Consider the following 18,793-nt stretch of genomic DNA (forward strand, 5'->3'; position numbering starts at 1 on the left):
AAAATGCCATTGTGGCTTTGTGACTTGAAGATTTCAACTAATACTGCTAAGGATTCAATCCTGAAAGGAGTTGAGATACATTTAGGTTTGACTGGTGGGAGAGATAATGGGAACTGCAGATGCTGGAGAATCCAAGATAACAAAGTGTGGAGCTGGATGAACACAGCAGGCCAAGCAGCATCTTAGGAGCACAAAAGCTGACGTTTCGGGCCTAGACCTCTCTGATGAAGCGGTCTATGCCCGAAACGTCAGCTTTTGTTCTCCTGAGATACTGCTTGGCCTGCTGCGTCCATTCAGCTCCACACTTTGTTAGTTTTGACTGGTGGAACAGGTTATGGTGGGGCTGAATGGCCTACACTGTTTCTATGTCCCTGCAGTTCACTGTGCGGCAACTGAGTTTGGTTTTAAACTCACAGGGCACTCTGGGTAAATCAGACCGAAAATCCATAAGATACAGCTGCTGTCAGAATTAGCTAAGACAGGAGCAGGTGAAGAGTATGAGATGCAACATCGTGTGGAGATGTTTAGTAAAAATCTCTGCAAATGGTCAAAAACACGTTCTTTTTTCCCTCAAGTATTCTGCGCAGCGCAGTCGATGATCCTTACTGTTTCTAACTGTGCGTCCCACAGGGAGAATTACAAACCCGCCTTCATTCCATCTTGCACCCAGTTTGCAGGGTTCCAAGGAGAATGTGGAACCGCTATTTGCGCAATCACGTTCAATTTTATGGAGGAGCGCTGAAGGGAAGATTTGCAAAGTAAGAACTCCATTATACATTTTTATTGCTGCCCCATGGAATGGCAACACGGGCTATGAGGATCTTGGTGAGGAGAATTTCACTGAAGGCACAAGAGACGCAACCAAATGGCCACCACGTGCTCGGATAATGGGACGGTGCTCTGTTGGGATTCTCAGTCTCCTGTCAAACACAATGGTTGCCGGTTGTGTGAACTCAAAAGCTTCTGTCTATGTTTGGTCATTGCTGGAGAGGTTTCAGAAAAATGATGTGGAGGGCAGCATCACAAAGGCCTTGGCTGAAGACGTCATTAGTGGCTACTGCAAGATGCACCAGAGCAAATCCCATTATTGTCATCCCTTTTCATTAAAGGGATGGAACGTCAATGATGGTGCCCATCCCTTTTCTCCCATTTCCAGACAAGGGACGTCCCTTATATCCCAGAATTGTGCAACACTGAACACATCAGCTCACTGCCCTGAAATGGCTGAACTAATAGCCATCACCGGATTGAATAAGCCAGCATCTAGCCAGTGTATAAAAACAGAAAATCCTGGAGGAGCTCAGCAGGTCCAGTAGCACGCATGGAGAGAAAAACAGAGATAACGTGAAGCCCATCAAGACTCTTCTTTGTCATAATGAACTCAAAATGCTGACTCTTTCTCTCTCCACAGATGTTGCTGAGTTTCTCCAATGCTCTGTTTTTCTTTCAGATTTCCAGTATTTGGCTTTTATCCCAGTAAGTGTATTCTTTCCTCTGGACTTGGAAAGCACAACGTAAGGACATGCTCTAGTTTATTGTAACAACGTCTAAAGTAAACACAAACCAATCTACTCTTTCCGTATATTGTGTCTTAGTCGCCCCAACTATTCTGAGTTGCAATCGGTATCAAGGGAGGATTATTGATTATTCCTGTCATGGCATTGGCCTCCAGACAACAAGCCTTTTCTCTCTGCACCTTTGGAACTTTTGTTAGAGAGCATGGTGCCCCCTCCTCCTGAGGGGGGAGGCTGGAAGCTTGACACTGGCTGCTACCATGACAGAGGGCAGTAGCAGGCAGAGAGAATTGTCATTGACAAGGCCTTGGATCTTGTCCACCCTGATAGATGACAAACATGACAGGGTCACCAGGGACAATGAACCAATGTCGTTGGAATGATGTTGAGTTGCTTCCTTATCGTCACTACTCAATCATCTTCTGTGGAGCTCTGGCATGAAGCCTTTAGATTCTTGATACTTCATATGTGTGTGTGTGTACGTGTGTGTGCGCGTGTGCGTGCGTGCAGGGGGGTGGGGTGGGTGGGTGGGTTTTGTTGGGGGTTGGGGTGTGGGCATTGGTGGCAGCAGGTCTGTTGCAAATTACACTGAAGTGAAAGATTCTCCAATATCACAAATAATAGCTGTAGACTCATGAGATATGTCTGCTGAGAATGTACTCTGAAGAGTCATATGTGCAGCGTTTTTACTGTTTAAGAGGACAAGAAATGCGCTTATGCCCAGGGAATGTTAGAATGAAAGGTCTGGCTCCTTGTCTGCTCTGATCATGTCTTTGAAATGGAACACCGATGGTGTATTGGAGAGCTGGGCATGAGAAAGTTGGCATTCAATGCCTCTACACCTTACTCTACGTAGCAAGAGAGATTGGTGAGGTTTGCTGCCATGGCTACCTTGCATTGTTGGCCTTCTGTTCTCCTCCATTGTGGAAGTGTTACAGATGGGATTCTAAGGAATTGTTGCACCTTCCTCCTGGTCTGTATTCTGTCCCTTGTCCCTTGTTGATTGCCTCTGTCAGATTCTCCTGCTTTACATATTCTTGTAAAGTGACCTGATATGGTACGTGGTACTGGACTCTAGTTAACAAGGCTTTTCCAGTCACCCAAGTGAGCCAAGCAGCATTACAGCTGCAGTCCTCAACTAGCAAACCTATTTTCCCCAGCAGGTTACTCCCAGTTTACACAGACGGAATGGGAATGACTGGATTGGTGTATAGAGAGAGGCAGGCACTCAGTAGGCTAAATCGACTCCTGTGCTGTTATGACTGTAAGCCTCCATCACTGCTTCAGTGGATATGCAAATAAGATGGGCCACAAAATTTAAGTGTAAATACTTCTACAAGCTACAGGAGGCCCCAGTTCGGTTTCCATTGTTGTAAGATCAGTGCAGTTCAGCAGCATGGGGCCACTGTGAAGCGAGTGGTCATGAGAAATCTCAAGAAACATTGAAACAAGTTCAGACATACCACTGTGGCCGTTGGTTTCACTGAGAGATTAAGAATGGCCCGAGTGTGTGAAATGCAGGCACACTGCAAATCACAAGGTGCCAGAATGGCAATCTGCATCACATGGCAAGAGCCCAAATGATGCCACTCAAAGAAAGCAATCTCTGCCCAGCACAACATTCCAACATTGACGAGGACAAATTCTGGCTTACTTTGCACTCAAATGTCAGGTACACATCACAGAAGGGGCTTCTGAGCACTAGGGGTGGCGAAAAATGATAGTCTCTTCATAACTAATGAAGTACTCAATGCTGCATTGAGTGATCCCTGACTCTGACCTGGATGAATATGTTATCATTACCTTAGGAGTGGTGTATCAAAGTGCCTTTGTTATAATGATAGTTTTTTTCACTCGTTCATGAGATGTGGCAATCCCTAATTGCCCCAGAGAAGGTGATGGTGAGTTGCCTTCTTGAACTATTGCCAGCCATTTGTTATAGATTCGCCTGCTGGGCTGCTAGGGAGGCAGTTCCGAGATTTTGACTTGTAAAGGAATGATGGTGTATTTCCAAGTAAGAATGCTGCATGGCTTGGAATTTGCAGGTGGTGGTGTTCCTATGTATCTGCTGCCCTTGTCCTTCTAGAATGTAGAGATCATGAGTTTGGAAGATTAGAGAGTTCAAAATTTGTAATATATCACTTCATACTGTAGGGAGTGGGTGAAAGAGGGGGAATGGACAGTAAAGCACAGGTATATCAAATGGTGAACATGCCGACCCTGTTATCTATATTAAAATACAGTAAAACACAGTCTCTTGAGATCAACAGGAATGGAAATCAGGCAGTTTCCACATTGGGAAGTCAAACTGCATATGAGTCTTATGCTGGGAACAAAGCAGAAAAATCTATCCACTAGTTTCAATGCCCTGTGATATTATTCAGAATCATATATTCTGTGTTGGCTCAGGGACTGTCAATCATAAAATTCCATTGTAAGTAAATTCTGAACATTCCCTTACAATGTCCTGTATGCACAGGCCAGGGAGTACAGGAACATACAGACCCTTATCCAGGCACACAGTTTCCAACAGCCAGCACACTGAAGATAGTCACTCACTCATCTCTGCAACTTAATGAGAAGTGACATAAAAAAAAATACAGTAACAGAAAACCTGGCTCTGGTCCCATTGTAAATGTGTTGCTGTACAGACGACTCAGCAGTCTGGTCAAACAGGCGACAACCATCAATGCTAGCACTTGAGACTACTTCCACTTTCGTCAAAAAGGAGATTTAATCAACATCCTTACAATTATAAATGGTTTTGACGGTTGACAGGGAAAGATCGCTGGGGAGTCAGCAACAAGATGCTATCCACTTAAAACCATCTCAAACTGAGTGGGAAACGAGACGAGGAGAATCGTTTATTTACGCAAAACTGTCACAACTACGGAAAATAATGCTATGTGAAAGACTGCAGCAATTTTTAAAAGGAAGATAAACATTCAAAGCAGGGTTATCTGGGAGGTGAACAGTGGAATTATTTTTAGAGAGTACCAACAAAGAGTTGGCACAGACAGAAATGGTCACTTTTTGAGCTGTAAAAGTCGATGGTTCAATGCAATTCCTTTCTCTAATGCAGGCTAGCAAGCACATTTGTTTTGGTACTCTATTGTCAATTCTGGGCCAAGGTTCAAATGCAGCTCATGCTGATGGGATTAAAGTATTCTCTCTTTGATGCAATGTGATTAGTGTCATCCAACAGAGGGAAAAGGATCTAAAGGTTTTCTTAACCCCCAGCCATGAATTTTACAAGATGACAGTCTGGGAAATCTCAACCCAGGTCCCAGCAAATAAGTGATGAGTGCATGCTGCAGAACTGTTGTAATATTTTAATTCTAACCAGCATAAGCTTAACATGAATGGAAATACCACACTGGTACAGTAAGAGAGGTAGGGGTTTTAAGCACGCTGTCAGGCAGTCTAAGGGGCTCTGTATTATACACAATATATTGGAGCCACGCTTGTCTGATTGAAATCTGCACACTCTACCACTACGACAACGCAATCCAAATTCCCAGCAGTCACACCTCTCAGCTTGAAGAACTTACACACAGCAGACACACAGAAGTGAATACACAGACAGATTCACACTCAAATGCACCCATGTACCATGGGCATTCACTCACTCATTTGTTCACCCACTCTCCTCTCTCTGCTTGAACACAAAGACAAGTAAGAGTGTGCGCATCTGCTCTCCCCTCACTTCCTTCCACACACGCACAATCTTCTTCAGTTAGTTATGTGTTGATCAAATTTCAGCTGTCCTGGTTTTATTTTCCGACTCTGACATCCCCAAATTGAACAAAGTGACTTTAGGACATTATGGCTGACTCTAGAATGGGTGGCCTTGTCTTTACAATGTGTTAACTTGTGGTGGATTTGAGTAACTAGCACCCATTCTTCTGTTGTCTTCTGATTTTTGATCTCCTTGCTCGTATCAGCTAGAAGGCCCTAAAATATAAAAAAAAACTTAAAGTGAAGATGTCAGAACCTCTTCCTATTACCTTAAAATTGTTAGGTGAGGCAAGGGATGGGAAGTGGTATCATACAATGTCTTGAGACAACTGAGGCTTGCCAATCTAGTGTAGAAAGGAGTAGAAAGAAAATACAATAACAAAACAATGGTTTCATGGCATAGCATGAATTTTAAAAGTCTAAATGGATTTTAGGAGGAAGGCATGATTGTGGAAGGCAGACCTGAGAAGCCAGGAGTAGGAGATGTTCAAAGAAGCTTTGGCCCAAACAGTATTAATGACGTGTTACACACAACAACACTTGAAATGCACGTGTGCAGTCCACATGCAGAAAGGGGAATCATTCTGCTTTCTATCCCTAAAATAAAACACCTGCGTTGGTCCAAACATTCTGGTCAGTGTTGGAACGCCTATTTTGAAGGTGACCAAATTAAAATTCTATCCAATACCAGCCTTCGATTTTACTGGCCAATTGTCTAATGGGGGAGCTTTTTCAAACTTGGTCAGTGCAGGGAATCCTCGCAGGGAGCCGTGGAGAAAATCAGCCCAGAAGCCACATACCTTTTTTTTCTGGTAGCAAGTCAGGAGATGCGTCAGGGTTTGGAAAAAACTTGCTAGAGTTTTAGTGGGGAACATGGGGGGAAATCTGAAGTGGTGGAGATAGGTGGTTGGAGTTGGGTCACTCTGGGGCTCAGGAGTTGGAAGGAGTGGGGTGTTTGGGGAAGACTATTGATTGTAGACTTACTGAGGAGTTTGACTAGGATTCTTTTGTTTAACATTACCATCCAGATAATTAAATCAGACCTGTTCGAAATCTCTGGACATTAACTTGGAGACATTTTGGGTGAGTCCTGGGAAGCAGGGAATTTCCCTTTGGAAGATCAAACTTCCTGGGCAATTCCTATGGAGTCATTGTGTTGGGACGTCTATGAGATCCGAGGACCAGAACACTCGGAGACATTATTTAACAACACAAATATCACTACACATTCATGTGAAATAACAAATGCACGGTAAAGTGATTGAACACGGGAGGCACACATACAGTGACAGGCAATTAAAAACATGTTAAAAAAAACTGATTTATTCATGAAACAAGCTTACCCGTAATTAGTTAATGTCTGAACAACCTTCTGTTTCCTGGAGAAGAGAGAAGGGTCATTAAATAACAATTGGACTCATAAAAAAGAACTCATTGCTAAGAAATATCTAAAATCTCATCTGTGCTGAACATCTATAATCTTAACATCTTTAGGGCCTGACTATTCTACATTTTATTTCACTGTAACATTGGAACTGCAGGTAAGTTTTTATTTGGCAACACTGTCTGGCATTAAGGCCTTGCTGAAGTGTCTAAACACTGTTACTGTGTTGGCAGTCTTGGTTCTGCTGGTGTCCAATCAATAGAGAGAAGGCTATAACCTTGATGTCTCGCAGAAATAATTTTTTAAGAAGTCTTTCATGTGGGAATGGCTGCTGTCCAAGCTTGACTGCTGCTGAAAGTGCAGTGATGCTGCCTCCTTGAACTGCTGCAGTCCATTTAGTGTCGTGACATCCCCGGTGCTGTTAGAGAGAGAGTTTCACGAATGGTGATACAGGCGCAAGTCAGGATAGTGTGGAGCTCAGAGGAGAACTTGCAGATGGTGGCATTTCCACGTACCTGCTGGCCTTGTCCTTCTAGGTAGCTTAGGGTTGTTGCAGGTTTAGAAGAGGATGTCAAAGCAGGCTTACCAAGTTGCTGCATTGTATCTTGTAGATGATATACAGTGCTGCCGCTGTGCAGCTGTGGTGGAGGGAGTGGGTGCTTAAGGCGAGAGATGGAGCAGCAATCAAATGGGCTGTTTTTTCTTGGATGACGCAAAGCTTTTTGAGTGTTTTTAGAGCTGCACTCATCCAGTCAAGTGGGGACCATTCTATCACACTTCTCACGTATGAATGTAGATGGTAAATAAAGAGGTGAGTTACTTGTTGCAGAAATCCTAGCTTCTGACTTTCTGCTGTAGCCATGTTACTATACAGATAACCTAGTCCAGTCGATAGTAACCACCAGAATGTTAATAGTGAGGCATTCAGTAATGATAATACTGTTAGACATCAAAGGGCATTGATTATATTCTCTCTTGTTGGAGATGGTCATTGCCTGGCATTAATAAGGCATGAATATTACTCCCTACCTATCAACTCAAGCCTGAATCTTGTCCAGGCCTTGCTGTGTTGGAACATGATCTGCTTCTGTATCTGAGGCATCATGAATGATGTTGAACATTGTGCAATCATCAGTGAGCAACCCACTTTTCCCTAATGATGGAAGGAAGGACACTGATGAAGCAGTTGAAGATGGTTGAGCCTAGGAACCCTCCTGCAGTGATGTCCTGAAGCTGAGAATTCTGACCTCCAAAAGCATAACCATCTTCCCTGTGCCAGATAGGACTTCAATTTTGCTTCCAATTCCCATTGACTTCATTTTTGCTCAGAGGCTCCTTGGTGTCACACTTAGTCAAATGCAGCCTTGATGTAAAGGACAGTCACCCTCACCTCACCTCTGGGATTCAACTTCTTTGATCATGTTCCAGTCAAAGCTGTAATGAGGTCAGGAACGGACTGGCCCTGGCGAACCCAAACTGAATGTCCATTGGCAGTACCTAATCACTTCTAACTTCCTCATTCACAATGTCAGACGCTTCCTTGATTTTGGTGACATTGTGTGGGTCACACTTGCTTTTACTCCAGTTGTTACAGTTTCTAGATTATCGATCATCTGGAATGAATTTCACACAGTGTTCTAATTATTATGTCTCTGGGTTCTGAGACTGTCTGTCACATGCCAGATTGTTGTAAGTTACAACACATTGTTTTATCTTACTTTTCTTTGTAGGTGATAAGAATTATTCATAAAACCTACAATTCCTACGGCCAGGCTTCTTACCAAATGATGGCTCACCATCCAACTGAACTGAACGCCTAAGATAATAAATCTTCCCGTTGCACAGACATGACTGAGTGTGGAGTATATTATTCAGGAGGTGAATACTTACTGGGTTTTCTGTGTACAATAGGCTCACAAACCTCTTTGTAGCAGGTATCCTGATGAACTTTATAAATTCTTTTATACCTTGAAGGCAAACATAAAACATGAAATTTATACTCCCACTGAGAGGTCGCAGAATAAAAGCTCAAACTTTCAATCTTCTCTAATCTCCACGACATCCTGAAATATCCTGCTTTTGTTTTTCCCATTTTTCTTTCCTCTAATTTGCTTTGATCAGCAAACTTCAAGGTTATCCATCTTTGTCAATGCCCAAATCTGTCTTTACACGAACATCAAAAGGCCCCAGTTTATATCATGAGGCCACACCTTTCCTCCTTTCCATGTGTCCCAGGGAATGAATTTTACGAATGCATAAGCGCTCCATTCTCTCAAACTAACACCCTGATAATCCTCGTGTCCTTTACGGCTTGCTGATTTTGATTGTTTCGCAAACTGACCCGCTGAATGATTCATATCCAAAGCAAGAACAGGAAACTTACTTAAGCTGGAAAACACTGTCCTCCCACACTGGAACAGATTTAGTTTCAGAATACAGGCGTGTGCAGGGGTGAGGCAGCTTCTTACAAACTAAAGGCAAGATAAAAGCACCATTAAGAAAACGACCAGCATCAAATATCTTTCTGTTTTGTTTCCTTTAATGACAAGCCAAAAGGTTCTGTGGTATACCCCACTGCCACCATGTTATAGCACATTGCCTATTCCAAACCTCCCACATTGCACATTATGAAATGCTGTTGCACATTATCCCTCGTTGTAGCTGATTACATTCACTATATCAGATCCTTCCTTGATTTTGGAGATATTTTGAGGGTCATACCAGCTTTTATTCTAACTATTACACTTTCTAGATTTTCAACCATCCATAATGAATATCACACAATGTTCTAATTATTATGTATCTTAGTTATGAGACTGTCTGTTACATGCCCGATTCTTGTAAATTACAGCACTCTGTTCTATCCTACTCTCAGTGGTAAAGCCCCTAGGTATGATACATGGCCTTAATAGATTTTGGCTCAGTAATCTTTTCTTACATAATTCACAGTGTTTTCCCTTGAATCCTGTTTCACAATCACACATGTATGAGTCCATCCCCTTCACGCAAGTACCACCATTTTTACAGGGATTTGAGGAACATTCCCCTTGATCATCTGTAATTAGAGAAATAGCAATTGGAGATAACAGCACAAGCAAAGGGCTAGCAAACAGAAAGTCAAACAGACATTATACTGCAAACTGCAACGGGGGCATCACGTTGTAGCTGGCATATTGACAATCATAAACCTGTCCCACAGTCAGGTACTGCCACCTTCTTCACTCTCACACAGCTTCCCCTGTTGTACATAGCTTTGAAATGGTTAATACTTTCTTGTGAACAATATCCACCACCTATTTGTATAATGCCAAGGGAACATGGTCAGTGTAAAAAAGGAGCTGTTAGGAAACAGGCCTGGGGCTGGTGTGTTCCAACAGTCTCTGGAGTAATGCACACTGTATTCATGTTGCCTCTATATAGACGCAGTGATGCAATACCTTAGAATAATTTTTGTTTTCTTCATTCATGGGAAGTGGACATTTATGACCCATCTCCAGATGCCCTTGAAAAAGGTAGTGTTGAGCTGCCTTTCATGTGCTGTGAGTAGATCCACAATGTTGTTAGGGAGGGAGTTCCAGGACATTGACCCAGTGGCAGTGAAGAAATAGAGATACATTTCCAAGTCAGGATGGTGAATGACTTGGAGGGGAACTTGCAGTACTTATGTATCCGCTGCTCTTGTCCTTCTAGGTGGAAGTAGTATGGGTTTGCAAGTGCTGTCTAAGGAGCCTTGATGAATTTCTGCAGTGCATCCTTGTAGATAGTACACACTGCTGCTACTGAGCATTGGTGGTGGAGGGAGTAAATGTTTGGGGATGCGGTGCCAATAAAGTTGACCATCTTCTGTCAAGCTTCTTGGGATTGCCAGGGCTGAACACGGTCAGGCAGGTCAAGAATATTCCATCACACTCAGGGTTTGTGCCTTGATGATGGTAGACAGGCGACGGGGAGTAAGGAGGCGATTTGTTTGTAATTTTATTCTTAGCTTCTGACCTGCTCTTGTAGCCGTTGTGTTTATACGACCAGTCCAGTTCAGTTTCTCATTAATGGTAACAGTAAGGATGTTGCTAGTGCAGGATTCAGTGATGTAACACCGTTGAATGTCAAGGGTCTATCATTAGATTCTCTCTTGTTGGAGATGGTCATTGGGGAGGCTTTGGCCTCATGGTATCAATGCTAGACTACTAATCCAAAGACCCTGGTAGTATTCTGGGGACCTGGGTACAAACCCTGCCAATGGCAGATGGTGTAATTTGAATTCAATCAAAAAATCTGGGATTAGGAGTCTCATGGTGACTCCAAAAGAACAGCTAGCTTCTTTGACATTTATGAAAAATTCCAAGACTTGTTGAAACTATTCTAGAGCTTCTCCAGCCCAGATCTGGGAATTCTTGGAATGGTAAACCACAGTTGCAAGTCCTCAGGAGCCCCAACTGAATCCTTCTCTTCCTCATCCTGTGTTATGTGAAGTCTCAGGCACTACAGGAGCAGAGATCAGAAATCAGACTTGCAACTTGTGTTTTTTGTGTCTCAGCTCTAACTGGCCACTGTTAACTGAATGTTACTAAATGGCTACTTTGACCCTTAGTTTAGTTAACCATTATTAGGATAACTCCGCACCGCAAACTGACCCCATACAAAAAGCGTCCACAGACTCTTCATTGGAACCTTACCTGGTTTAGTGTTGGTCTCAGATTCTTGGATCTCCAAGGCCAGACTGATGCGGTTTGTCGATTCTTCCAAGTTTTCCAGTTTGATTGGTGGCTCTGGGCCTAGCCAAGAAATCAGAGATGTGCAGAGCCATCATTTAGATCAAGATGATGGATCAAACAATACAGCACTGCTTTAAAACACCAGATCTCGCTGCAGGCATTTCTGGTTTGCCACGAGCAATTTTCACCTTCCAGAAGTGCATAGATTGAATGAAGGACAACTCAATGCACTGAGGTGCTATTCACTTCACGTTAAACTGAGTTCGTTTCAATTTTTGAATCATGCAATATCTAAGCCATAAGTTAGAAGATGGCACAATGCAGTGCCGCTGAATGAAGCCAGGATTATTGTGACAACCTGCAATGTGACAGGATTAAAAGTCACTTGCAACATCTGCAGTCTCTCTTTATTTGATGATGCTAATGTGAAATCAGCTTTGCCTGTCAATAAAACTGCCATACTGAGCCACGCAACTTTCTAAGAAAATGAATTGGCACAAACATGCTTTTGCTTGGGATTTCTATTAAGAATCAGTGTGGAAGCAGGCCATTCAGCCATTGAGTCCACAGTGACCCAGAAAAGAGCATCCTAATCCTGTATTTACCATTGCTACTCCACTACCCCGCACATCTTTGGACACGGTGGGCAATTTAGCATGGCCAATCTACCTTACCTTTGGACTGTGGGAGGGAACCAGAAGATCTGGACGAAACCAATACAGACACAGGGAAAACGTGCAAACTCCACACAGACAGTCGCCTGAGGGTGGAATGGAACCTCTGGCCCATAGCGCTGTGAGGCAGCAGTGCTAAGCACTGAGCCACCATGCTGTCCATGTCACGTCATGTTGATGGAATTTGGAGGCAAATTATATTGTACTTTGTGGATCAATTAGTGAAAAGTCAATACGGTATTTGTAAAATAGTCACAACACCTGAAAAAGAATTGAATGAAAGCTCCAAAGATTAAAAAACAGAGTCTAATAAAATACAGTGCTAAACCCCTTGGACCAAAATCATGGTCATTGTACTCTAATATATCTCTCTGGTTAGCTCAGCATCCTTTTTTTTTAGTTAGAACTCTGAGAAAGATGTTGGACACATCTTTATGCTAACGGTGTTATACTAACGTAAATTGCTGCTGTACTGCGAAGGGTCAAGTCTTCTGAAAAAATTAACATCAACCATGCAAGCCGACTGCGTTCTGGTACCTACGTGTCAGGAGAGTTATGGGATTACGCTGCAGATTCGAAAAGGTAGCACTGATTCTCCCCCTCCCGTCCAGCATCTCCGAGTACCTGAAAATCAAATCCAAGCCAACTTGCTTTATTTTTCCATCAAAATTTCCAATTCAAACAGGATCATCAGATCGTCAGCAGCTACAGGTCAGGTACAACATGAGTTGGGTCAGAGAGAAACAATACAAAGTGCAGTTGCATGCAGCCCTTTTCTGTGGGTTGCTACCCGTAATCATTGAAATCTGAGATGAGCTTTGCGGTGCACATGTACACTTCCTGCACAAGTTGTGGCAGGTGTCAAATTGGGGATGGAGTTAGAACACAGGCACTAAGTATCTGTTAGATGTATAGATCATGATATCAATTAAAGTTTAACCTGACTTTATGCCGATGTTATCTTAATATTTAAGTACTAATTAATGCTAAGGTTTATTGCTATATTAACACCCTTTTGATTGCCCACACGGCTGAGCAGCAGCAGAAAGGGTCCTGCATGATTGTCTTTGTAAGTGTCATCAACTACTTTCAGAGTAGCTGCTGTTGATTTCTGGCTGTTTTTAGGATTGTACATTATATGGCTCTTTAAAGTTGCTAGAGTTTACACAGAGTGACATAGCATCACTGAACAAGTCAGTCCTGATCTTACGACTTGCCATAGACAGGTTAACTCAGTTGGTGGGATGGCTGGCTTGCAATGCAGAGTCATATCAATAGCGTGGGTTCAGTTTCCACATCAGCTGAGCATCCTATGATGGTCTTGACTTTTCGACCTGGCCTCTCAACTGAGGTATGGAAACTCTCACGTTAAACTCACAACTGGTTGTCCTTGTCTCTATGGTCCTCTGGGACTAATCGTATAACCTGAACATTTTCCTTTTCAAATAACAATCTAATCTCCTCTTGAATGTCTCAGTTGGAACTGCCTTGACCTCCCTTAGTCCTTTTTTGCTTCATCTGTTTTACTTTTGTTGGACCTTGGTGTAGTGTTCCTCACTTAGGGAGGTCGATTTCCAACTTGGCCTCACTGGAGGAAGGCCTCAGATTGGAATTTCATTGGAGGCAAGGGATTTAAATGAAGATTTTGTTTTTAGAAAGTAAAGTGTTCCACCTACTTTATGATTTGGGAATTGTCCTCGTAGCTTCCATTGCCAGTTTCCGTCTCATCAGGCTGCAGTGTGATGTGCAGCTGATTATTGTACATGCCACAATCCTCAGGATCGGAATTCTCCCTTGAGTCTCCTTGCGTTTCCCCTTGCCTTGTGTTACTTTGAATTCTCACTAAGGAAAGGCACAACACAACTGGTGTCATTAGCTTGTGTCATTACATTGGCACTTACAGGTCGAATTAAAATCCTCACCACATCATAACTTCCAAGACTGTAAGGCCTTACTTAGGTCACTGTCACTGAAGCCTATTTGAAAGATCTGGAATATTATTCAGTCACTTGGTCATGCAGAACTTAAATACTGCTGAGAACAATATGTTGCAATATTTTGACTTCATCAGGACACCATCACAAGAATACCAAATCTCAAAGGAAACAATAGAATGGCTTAAATCATTGTTTCCTTTGAGATTTGGTATTCCTGTGGCTCTGTGCTTAAAGGCAAGTTGAAAAGCTTCACTAGCAAGCTTTTTTTTCTCAGTAACTTACTGATCAAACACATACCCTGTGTACTGACTGTGTAGAACTATTATTGTACGTGTGTTCCTTCAACTACTCACAGTGACGTTTATTGCTAAGTGAACCAAATAGCAATTTCATAGCACCTTTGACTTATTGAAACAACCCAATACATTTTACAGAAGCATCAGAAGACAACAACCGACACTAAACCAAAGGAGGAGATGTTCGGATAGATGACCAAGGGCTTGGTGAAGCAGATGGACTTTAAGCAGCATCTTGTAGAGGAGAAAGAAATGAAGGGGTTAATAATGGACTACCACATTTGAGGGCCTATGCAGGTGGGGTTAACAATGTCAGCGGATGCTTATAAAGTTAGAGTTGGAGGGACATGTAACTTTTTGGAGGCTTGTAGCACTTAAAGAGGTTATAGAGATCAGTAAGGCTAAGAGCAGGGAGTGATCTGGACGCAATCATTAAAATGTTTGAAGGTGTCACCTCAGTGGCTGTAACCTAACCTGGCACTTGCTCTCTTTGCACAGGTACAAATGGTTCCTCTACCATGCCCAAGTCTTTCACAGTCTATGGAGCTGCACACTTGGTTAGTGGGATTATGGGTGGTAAGTGTTCTTCTGACATTGCTGTACAAATACTCCTTGTCCTATAGTGTTGCTGAACAAAGCGATGAAGGGATACGTGTTCATAGCCCCCTGAAACTGGAATCACAGGCAGACAGGATGGCGAATAAAGCATTTGGCACACTTGCCTTTGTTAGTCAGAGCATCGAGTGTAGGAGTTGCGGTGTCATGTTGTGGCTGTTCCGGTCATTGGTGAGGTCACATCTAGAATACAGTGTATCTGTTCACCCTTCTATAGGAAGAATGCTCTTAAACTTGAAGATACAGAAAAGGTTCACAAGGATGTTGTCGGGACTGGAGGGTTTGAACTATAGGGAGAGGCTGAATAAGCTGGGGCATTTTCCCCTGGAGCATCAGAAGTTGAGGGGTGACCTTATAAAGTTTTATAAAATCATGTGGGGCATGGATAGGGTAAATGGTCAAGATCTTTTTCCTTGAGTAAGGGAGCCCAAAACTAGAGGGCATATGTTTAAGGAGAGATGGGATAGATTTGAAAGGACCTGAGGGGTAGCTTTCTCACACAGAGGGTGGTGCATGTATGGAAGAAGCTGCCAGAGGAAGTAAGGAAGCTAGGTATAATTACAACATTTAAAAGGCACCTAGATGGGAACATGAATAGAAAGGGTTTAGAGGGATATGGACCAAATGCTGGCAAATAGGACTATGTCAGATTGGCATGTCTGGTCAGCATGGACAAGTCAGACTGAAGGGTCTGTTTCCTAGCTGTATGACTCTAAGACTGTACATCAAAAACACCTCATTGGTGATCAAGCACTCTGGGTCTTTTGGAGGTTGGGAAAGGTGCCATTGAAATGCGAAGTGGTTTTCCAGACAAGAGGGTTGATGCAACCAGAAAGATCATTGCAAAGTAGGGAGGCACTGCCCTGGCAGAGAGATGGTAAAATTGAACAACATTGGCAAAATTAATGTAAAACACAAAAGTAAGTACAATTAAACATAGCAAAACCAAAAGGCAAAAAACCAAATTCATCAAGCTACTACAAACAATGCTTTAGGGCCAGGATGTGATCCATCATGTTGATGGAAATTCAGTGGACCTCAGAGTTTTAGTGTGAGATAAGAAGTATAAATCACTGTTGGAAATACTGCTGTTTTGAGATGAATCTGAATAGGGCTATGCTAAATCATTGCCATGAAGCTGTCAACGCAACTCAATTTGACCTCCGATTCATAATTTCCTCCAGGTCAACATCAGGGTGAACAAAGCCTGTGTCTTCAACCCCTGCTCTATTGACATTTTATTCCCCACCACACAGTCACACTGAAACCCGACTCTCTGTTCAACCTTGAAGATCCGGCTCCCATCTTAGGCCAAAACCATTGACTTAAAACCTATATTCATTTAATTTGAAAAACACCATGGGTCATTTCTTTAACTTAAAGGTATTATATAAATGCACAATGCTGCTGCTGACTGTTGGAGGTGATTAAGCTATTAAGGAACAAAGCATCTCCAGCTATGTTTTGATAAGACAAGGAAAAGTCTGAAGAACAAATGAAAACACTTTGGTGAAAGGTTGATCTGCACGCAGTATCTTTACTGGTGTACTCTTCTTACCTCTAAGGATGGTAGCACTCTCCATCTTGCAGTTAACTGCAGTTAACATCATCTTGTTCCCACTTTTTATCCTATGATACAGCTTCTGTATCACTCATCCTCTTTTCCAATCTTCCCTTTCTATCCACCTCTCATTCTGTTTCGACATAGTATGCTTTTTTCAGTCCTCGTGCCTTTTTTCTACTTCCCTTCTGTCTGCCAATTTCCATCTTGGTTACTCTCAGTCTCTTCAATCTCCTTCCCTGATATATTTTCTCTCTTGTCATTCTCTGTTCACACTTCTCTTCATCACTCCTGCATTGTGCACCCTACCATCCCAGGTCTGGGTTGCATGCCCTCTGCAGTATCTTGGAACTCCAGTTTGTATTTTTATTCTACTGTTCTCTCTCTCGAATGGCAGCATGTTATCTTGTTCCCATGTCCCATCAACTGCCTGTATCTTCTCCTGACCTCTTCCTTTTCCCAGTTGGTACGGATTCTCTAAGCTTTGCTCTCCCTTATTTATGTCCACTCTTCCTTGTCAAAAGACTGTGTCCTTATTTTTATTTTTGTGTCTTTAAAAACTGCAGACTGCAATTAAAAATAACATCTTAAAAAAAACCACGCGTGGGATGTAAGCATCGCTGGTTGGGCTAGCACTTATTGCTGGACCTAGTTGACCTTTAGAAGGTTATAATGAGCTATTTTCTTAACTACTGGAGTTCACACTCTGTACATAGATCCACATGCCATAAGAGAGGGAATTTCAGCATTTTGACCCAAAAACTGCTATTTTTGAAAAACTTTGATTTGCCAGGTTGGTTGCATAATATCACAGCTAGGGATTTGACCTCACTGTGACCTCTGGTTTCATGGCTGTGGATTCCTGCAATGTGCAGATGATCAGGAGCTAAGTTGTTTACAAGTAATTCAGAGCTATCTGAGCAGGTTGGAATAGAGCACAAGTTGCAGAGAGAGAGAGAGAGACAAAGACAGAGAGAGAGAGAGAGAGAGAAAGAAATATGCAAAAGAATGTACAGTGCAGCTCGCCCAGCAGAAGCTGCCTGTTCTCTGCAGTAAAAAAAGGTGAGATTTGAAGAAAACCAGATACCATTCTTCTACCCGTTGCTGTGAGCTATGATCATTGACTTCACAAATTTGAGACATTCACCAAGTGAATTAGTCACTGCATACTTCCTACAAACCAGTGAAAGTTTCCAGAGGAAGATACATAACTAGCGAAGGCCTTCCTAATCAAAGAAATATCATCTCATAATTGAAATTGGGAAGTAAAGACCATGAACTGAGTTTGCAGTTTTTTTCCACCTCCGCAACTAACACATTTTCTCAGTTTGTTTGTGCATGTGTCTGTGTATTTGTGTATGTGTGTTTGTGTGTGTGTGTGCAAGCACGTGCATGTGTGTGTGTAATGGAAGTTAAAGGGGATATATATATATATCTGCATCTATTATTATTCATAATAAATAATGCTTCTTGCTGCATACAAAAATCTGGTCCATACTTTCTATCAAGCTTGATCTGACAGACAGTAAAAGTGGAGTACTGTGTATACCTTAACAAAAACTTTTATAGCACCCAACCCCAGTAAATTATTTCTTCTACACATGTCAGTGTAGCCATCAAAGCCAAGATTTGTTGCCCGCTTGTAATTGCCACTTGATTGGAGTGGCTTGGTAGGGCATTTCAGAGGGCAGTTAACTGTCAGTCACATTGCTGTGGTTCTTCAGTCACATTTAGGCCAGATTGGGTCGGGTTGGCAGACTTCTTTCCCAAGGGATACCAATGAATCCAATGGATTTTTACAACAATTAATAGTATTTTGGCCAACATCACAAAAATTCAGTTTCAATTCCAGATTCATACATTGAGCTAAAGCTCCACCAGCCACCATGACCTACAACTGTGTCACTCTTCCCACTGTTTGTATTCTCTCAAAGACTACTCTCTCTCCCTAGTCTGTCTCCTTCCACACATATCCTCAGCTTAATCAGCGAATGCTTCCGAATTCTGGCTTCTTCTACTTACACGTGCTGATGGCCAGATAGGCAGGGTCGCTTAATAGCTTTCCCCTCTCTGTGTCCCGCACTGCCATTAGTGCGAGTTTGTACCTTCGTCCAGCGGCAAGGTCACGGAGCGTGTAGGCCGTTAACTTTCCATTGGGAATGTAGCGGCTTTTCATTTCACAGGGGGTTGTGCTATTGAGAATGTAACCATTACTTGGGCCAGTCAGGGGGCTATTCCAACGTAGCCTTGCTGTTGTTGTTGTGACACCAGCCAGCACAAGGTTCTGAGGAGGCAGTGGCCCTGTGACAGAAAGACACAGTGAGCTTCTGTTAGTTACTTTATTCCCGGAGATGTCCTTTCC

The 18,793-nt window shown here is 42.6% G+C and overlaps 1 protein-coding gene across 2 annotated transcripts in view; it reads right to left on the reverse strand.

The window, feature by feature from the left end:
* Positions 1-268: 268 nt before the first annotated feature.
* The window catches only part of sned1 (sushi, nidogen and EGF-like domains 1), a 140,590-nt gene continuing 122,065 nt past the window's right edge, over positions 269-18,793 (reverse strand). For both annotated transcript variants that reach the window (XM_048542142.2, XM_048542141.2), the window contains 9 exons: positions 18,454-18,732; positions 13,699-13,864; positions 12,564-12,646; positions 11,310-11,408; positions 9,575-9,691; positions 9,020-9,107; positions 8,527-8,603; positions 6,596-6,631; positions 269-5,468 (listed from right to left, as the gene is read on the reverse strand). In XM_048542142.2, the coding sequence (XP_048398099.1) occupies positions 6,606-6,631; positions 8,527-8,603; positions 9,020-9,107; positions 9,575-9,691; positions 11,310-11,408; positions 12,564-12,646; positions 13,699-13,864; positions 18,454-18,732 (935 nt within the window). In that variant the 3' untranslated portion in view covers positions 269-5,468; positions 6,596-6,605. The remainder of the gene's footprint in view (positions 5,469-6,595; positions 6,632-8,526; positions 8,604-9,019; positions 9,108-9,574; positions 9,692-11,309; positions 11,409-12,563; positions 12,647-13,698; positions 13,865-18,453; positions 18,733-18,793) is intronic.

The sequence above is a fragment of the Stegostoma tigrinum genome, chromosome 14 (assembly GCF_030684315.1).
Source record: "Stegostoma tigrinum isolate sSteTig4 chromosome 14, sSteTig4.hap1, whole genome shotgun sequence".
NCBI classification, from domain to species: Eukaryota; Metazoa; Chordata; class Chondrichthyes; order Orectolobiformes; family Stegostomatidae; genus Stegostoma; species Stegostoma tigrinum.